Genomic DNA, 4,946 nt, shown 5'->3' with positions numbered 1-4,946 from the left:
GAGGTCATTGGTGTTCTTCGAGGGAGTAACGTCTCAAAGTTGAAGTTGAAGAAGATGATGGACTGATCAAGACCATTGAGGGTGGTCGATGCACCAAGTTCGGTTCATGGGTCACGGGTGAGTTGCAGAATTTACTGCATTATGCTTGCCTGTTACGAGTAACATAGAATCATGGTATGTAAATGCCAAAGCGCAAAACAGATTAGCTCGTGATCGCTCTGATACAGGTATATGCATTATCATCCTGTTATAGGTTACAAAGGATAATGACCTGTAAATGCTAAAGCGCAAAGCAGTTCACCTCGTGATTTAACACAGTCAAACCCTACCACAGCAGAAATAAATACGGTGCAAAATAGCTATACATCCTTCGTGCTCATCAATCTCATTTACATACCAGAGTCACTACAAGCATTCATTCTTTCCACTCGGACTTTATGTACGTGATCAATAATCACCAAAACTCCCTAGTAGAATTTCTCGCCTTGGCACTGCAAATGCTTCTTCTTGTTTGTTCTCCACCTGAAGCCTTCATCTAACTTCGAGACTGCATATAAAACCCCCAAATGAAGCATACAGTCTCTTCATCTAAGATCATTATACAAGTCATCTTAATTGGTATTTTACATCGTTAGTCAAGTAAACAGTCGATAATTTCAAAACATAAGAGCATGGTTGCCCACAGCCATATCTAAACATCCCATCAGCAGGGAAAAAAAAAAAAACAACAACAACAACAGACTGGTAGCCAGAAAGGTGAAGTCTAAACATGAAAGTGGATTCCACAGAGATGCTTCAACATGTACACATAGAAACCTGGAATTGGATAGAAAGAAAAGTAAAAAATTAGATAGAATACCATTAAAGACCCTCTCTAAGCAAAAAAAAAAACTTTGAAATATAGCACAGGCAAGTAGCAGCATCTAGAGCTCCCTAGTGTCCATTGTGCGCACTCAAATCCATACCTCATGTCCACACCAAATGAAAAAATTACAGATAGTAAACAAGTCTCACTTCTAAATAAAGTAATTCAATTTCCAGCTTTCTGATCACCACTCAGTTCATCAGTTGACCATTTAAAAGAATCATGGTATGTGTAAACGGCAGAAAGATCTCTCCGGACCAACCAACTTCCTTTGCTGAACCTTTTCTTTTAAAAATGAACAAATGGTAAAACTACAAGCTAAGACATCAATACTTCTTGTTTTTCCAAGCAGTGAAAGAAATGGAAAATGTGTTTTCAAACATGTTAACTGTAAGAAGCTGTAAGAAGCAACAGAAGAAGAAGAAGAAGAAGAAGAAGAAGATGCAACAGAACAATTTTTAGAGAATGAAAATGTAAAACATCTGATTAAAATTTACCGCAGCACATTGGATAATAAAGAAGAAGAGGCAATTGAAGAAAATACATAGGAGCACTGAAATCATCTATCCTGGGTTGAGGGTTCTCTAACCTTATGATTACCTGGTCAGTCTCACACTTGTCCTTTAGAAGTCTAACCAAAAAATCCTCTGCAATTCGAAGATCCACAAAAACATTTCCTTCGACTTTTTTCCCCAGAGTGAGACCTACTTAGACCATAATCATATGTCAACTCTGTCATAGGTGGAATATGTTTAAGTGCAAAAAACATGATATGGGGATAATTTTCATCTTCATGGTCATAAAGTACTGGTTGCCAGAAAACATTTGGGGAACAACTATGATTCATAAAACGTGACACATTCCCGATGTCTTTAGCATTAATGATGATGGATAATGATCTGGAACTTTCATCAGGATCAGCTGGTTTCTGTTCTCCCAGTAATTCATGTTTGCAGTTCCACTCAAGAAAGTTCCTGTTACATGTAGAAGCCTCAAATATATACTCATTATCTTCATTCTCATCTTCCAGCTTCACACAATCAACTACTTCACCAGTATATTCACAAATAAATGAACCTCCTCGGATTGGGTCCCATGAACGTAGACCCCATCCCAAGCCCCTAGTCTTGAAAACCTCAAATTGGATTTTAGTACCCTTCTGGGAGACTCTATTTCGACAGTTAAGAGAACACATACATGTAGATCCACACTCGTACACCAAAGGCTTTTGACTAGCAAGTATTCCAGTTGAGCTATAAGAGGGCAGCCCTCCATTATTTGTACTACATTGGCAGCTGGCATCACTCGGGGAGCATGAATTGTAGCATTTGCAGCCCAAAGAAACTTTCACAGAGGTGATAGCTTTTGCATATTTAACTGTATTGACATAGGAGAAGTGGGCAGGTCCCCTATCCTTATCCACTTCATTAACAAGGCAAACTGGTAATTTTTCAACACCAGAGGACAAATCTGGTAGGATAACAAAACCTCTAGACAATGGGTTATCCTTCCATTGACGAGTCTTCTTCCAGACTGCACTCCCCTCAGGTTGCCCTTGCACTCTTATCAGTTTATATTTAAAAACACTGAACCCAGATTTGCCTTTCTCTATCCACGAATCTTCTATTTTATAGAGGCCATCATACATGTATATTTTACATCCAGCATTTGTCACATCTTTAATTCCTCGAATAACTCGAATGTCATTAGCACGTGATGAGCTATTCTCTAAGGCTAGGTTACCTCTTTCGAGCTTTTGATCATGCACTTGCTTCCCAGGTTTCACAAGCCCACCCTGCCCAGAGTAGATTAAGACATCTGTGTCACCCATGTCATCATCCTCATAACCACCAGAAGAAACTATGCTCACAGCCACCTGCTCCTCTTCCTTGTCAAATTTGACAGGCATGTAATCTATTCCAGCCATACTTGGGGCATGGAGACCAAGAAGGCACATCTCAAACCTAAAATAAAAAAGATCTCCAATCTCAACGCCTGGAACAGCTCCTATCCTTTTCTTGTTATTTGTCCGATACCCATTAGTCATCATGATTGTTCCTGCTTTTAAGTCTGGACGCTTACTCCCTCCAGTAGTTGCTCCTTTTATGTCGTCTATTTGCAAGAGCCTTTTCCTAAGCCCATCAAAAGTCATTAATATTCTCTCCACAGACTCCCTATCACCATCTTCAACATTAAACAAAGCAGTTCCATCACCAGAAACCTTTCTATATGCCCTTCGTTTACGGCTCCTTTGGCTACCATCTTCCTTGCCAGGAATTGTAGTCGAGCCACTGGGATCTGGGATCCGTGTTGCACTACTGCTACCACGTCTCTTACCCACAGCAGGCTCAGGCTGGACAGAACTTTCCTTCTTCTCTGGAGATGGGCTCTCACCAACATCAGCGACTCCAGTAGCAGGGCTATTTGATTCGGGAACTGATCCAGCAGCAGTGGGAACCCCATTTGAAACTTGAGGAGTCTGTTTAGATTGTGTCTGAGAAGAGGGTGGAGCAAAAGCAGGAAAAACTGGGGTGAACATTGGAGCAAGAGGCGGTGCGCCAAAGGGCGGGGTGCAGGAATAGGCAGATGAATTAGGAGCAGGAAAAGCGTTGTACCCGAAAGGATTAGGGAACATTGGAGCCAAGCAACGTAAAGGCTTCACGTCCAGAACGGGTGTATCCATGTTCGGTAAAGAACTAGAATTGGAAGCACCGTCCATAGGTATATGATTCTAAAATGAAGCACAATGAAGCAAACTAGAACTTACAGCCAACAAATTTATCAACCTATTCTCCTGTAATAGTCAGCAGGTAGTCAACCACATCTGAAGACCGATAACCGTTACTGATCACAACCGGCGCACCCCAAATATCTACGACAAGGAACAAACCAAACGCATATATCAGCCACTGGAAAAGTATAAGAAAATAGCCTAATGAGAAACGCCAGAGGAAAACAAATAGAAGCTTAAAAGGGTCTTCAATGACCAAAAGACAACGGCAAGTAACGAGTATATGAATTGAAAACCAGAGGACCACAGCAGTAAAGACAAAAAAATGAACTCGAGCTCGTGAAAACAGAATAATAGAGCCGCTGAGCATGGAAGAGATTTAGCTCAGATTGTTCAGAGACACAGCAGCTAAAATTTGAGAATAAACAGCAATTTATGCAGCATAGCAAGTCAGAAAACCCAAATTCTAAGATGGTTTTCAGAGCAATTTAAGAAAAGGGTATTTCAGTAACGACTCGATGCATTCAAAAGAAAACAGAACAGAAGCATCGTTTTCAAAAATCAAACGTGAAATCATAAGAAATCGCCAGAGGAAACTCCCACTAGTGAAATAAAATAAAAATGAGGAATTACTTCATTTCCTGCACAGAAACTACGTACCATTCAAACTCTTGTCTATTTCGAGATAGTGAAATAAAATAAAAATGAGGAACTACTTCATTTCCTGCACAGAAACTACGTACCATTCAAACTCTTGTCTATTTCGAGATCAGGGAAAAGAGAGAGAGAGAGAGAGATCCCGCACGAAACTTGAAACTCAACAGAGAAAATGCAAGAGAAAAAAATTTGGCTTAGAAATGCATCGATTTACCTATAAGAGAGCTTTACTCTTTATCCGATTCCCGCACCTGGGTTCCTTTTAGTTTTCAGTTTTACCCTTCTCGACTCTGACGGAGATGGGAGGCTCGAAACCGCGGTCCTCTTGTACCATGAACAAATTTCGGCTGTCTGATTTCTTCGATATCGGACATCAAGACCAGATTTTGATTTCTTTCCTTTTTTCTGTCGCTGACGGCAGGATGCTCCAGAACAACTTGCCCAAATGGCGGTACTTTCCTCGTCTGGGACTATGAAGGAGGTGCCACATATTTAAAGTAGTCCCAATTTCATAAACCCTTTTTTCCAACTTATAATTTCTAACAAAATATTTGTTATATATATTTGAATTTCATTAATATCAGTAACTAATCAAATATCAAAACAGTTATTATGGTTTATTGCCCTTTGAGGGTTCTCAATTGAAGTTTATGCTCCGTCCACACATGTGCCACCCTTACTATGCCTACACCA

At 40.2% G+C, this 4,946-nt stretch overlaps 1 protein-coding gene across 3 annotated transcripts; it reads right to left on the bottom strand.

Annotated features, from left to right (window-relative positions):
• Window positions 1-210: 210 nt before the first annotated feature.
• Window positions 211-4,702, bottom strand: LOC137957045 (histone-lysine N-methyltransferase, H3 lysine-9 specific SUVH1-like). 3 transcript variants are annotated; one of them, XM_068804748.1, is made up of 4 exons: window positions 4,468-4,702; window positions 4,257-4,320; window positions 1,466-3,737; window positions 211-816 (listed from the first exon to the last, which is right to left on the bottom strand). In XM_068804748.1, exon 3 carries the CDS (start codon window positions 3,582-3,584, stop codon window positions 1,497-1,499), a length of 2,088 nt encoding a protein of 695 aa, XP_068660849.1. In that variant the 5' UTR covers window positions 3,585-3,737; window positions 4,257-4,320; window positions 4,468-4,702; the 3' UTR covers window positions 211-816; window positions 1,466-1,496. The 3 variants fall into 3 exon arrangements, with proteins under 3 accessions (XP_068660849.1, XP_068660850.1, XP_068660848.1); XM_068804749.1 differs by lacking the exon at window positions 4,257-4,320 and having other exon boundaries at window positions 1,455-3,737; XM_068804747.1 differs by lacking the exon at window positions 4,257-4,320.
• Window positions 4,703-4,946: the final 244 nt, after the last annotated feature.

The sequence above is a fragment of the Aristolochia californica genome, unplaced genomic scaffold (genome assembly GCF_029961685.1).
Source record: "Aristolochia californica isolate CCGP_79_NKW_82.1479 unplaced genomic scaffold, dmAriCali1.0.hap1 SCAF_2, whole genome shotgun sequence".
Lineage (NCBI taxonomy): Eukaryota > Viridiplantae > Streptophyta > Magnoliopsida > Piperales > Aristolochiaceae > Aristolochia > Aristolochia californica.
This window is presented reverse-complemented; position numbering and strand designations above follow the sequence as displayed.

Coding starts and splice junctions, on each gene's coding strand:
- LOC137957045 (XM_068804748.1), bottom strand. CDS start 3,584: ATGGACGGTGCTTCCAATTCTAGTTCTTTACCGAACATGGATACACCC.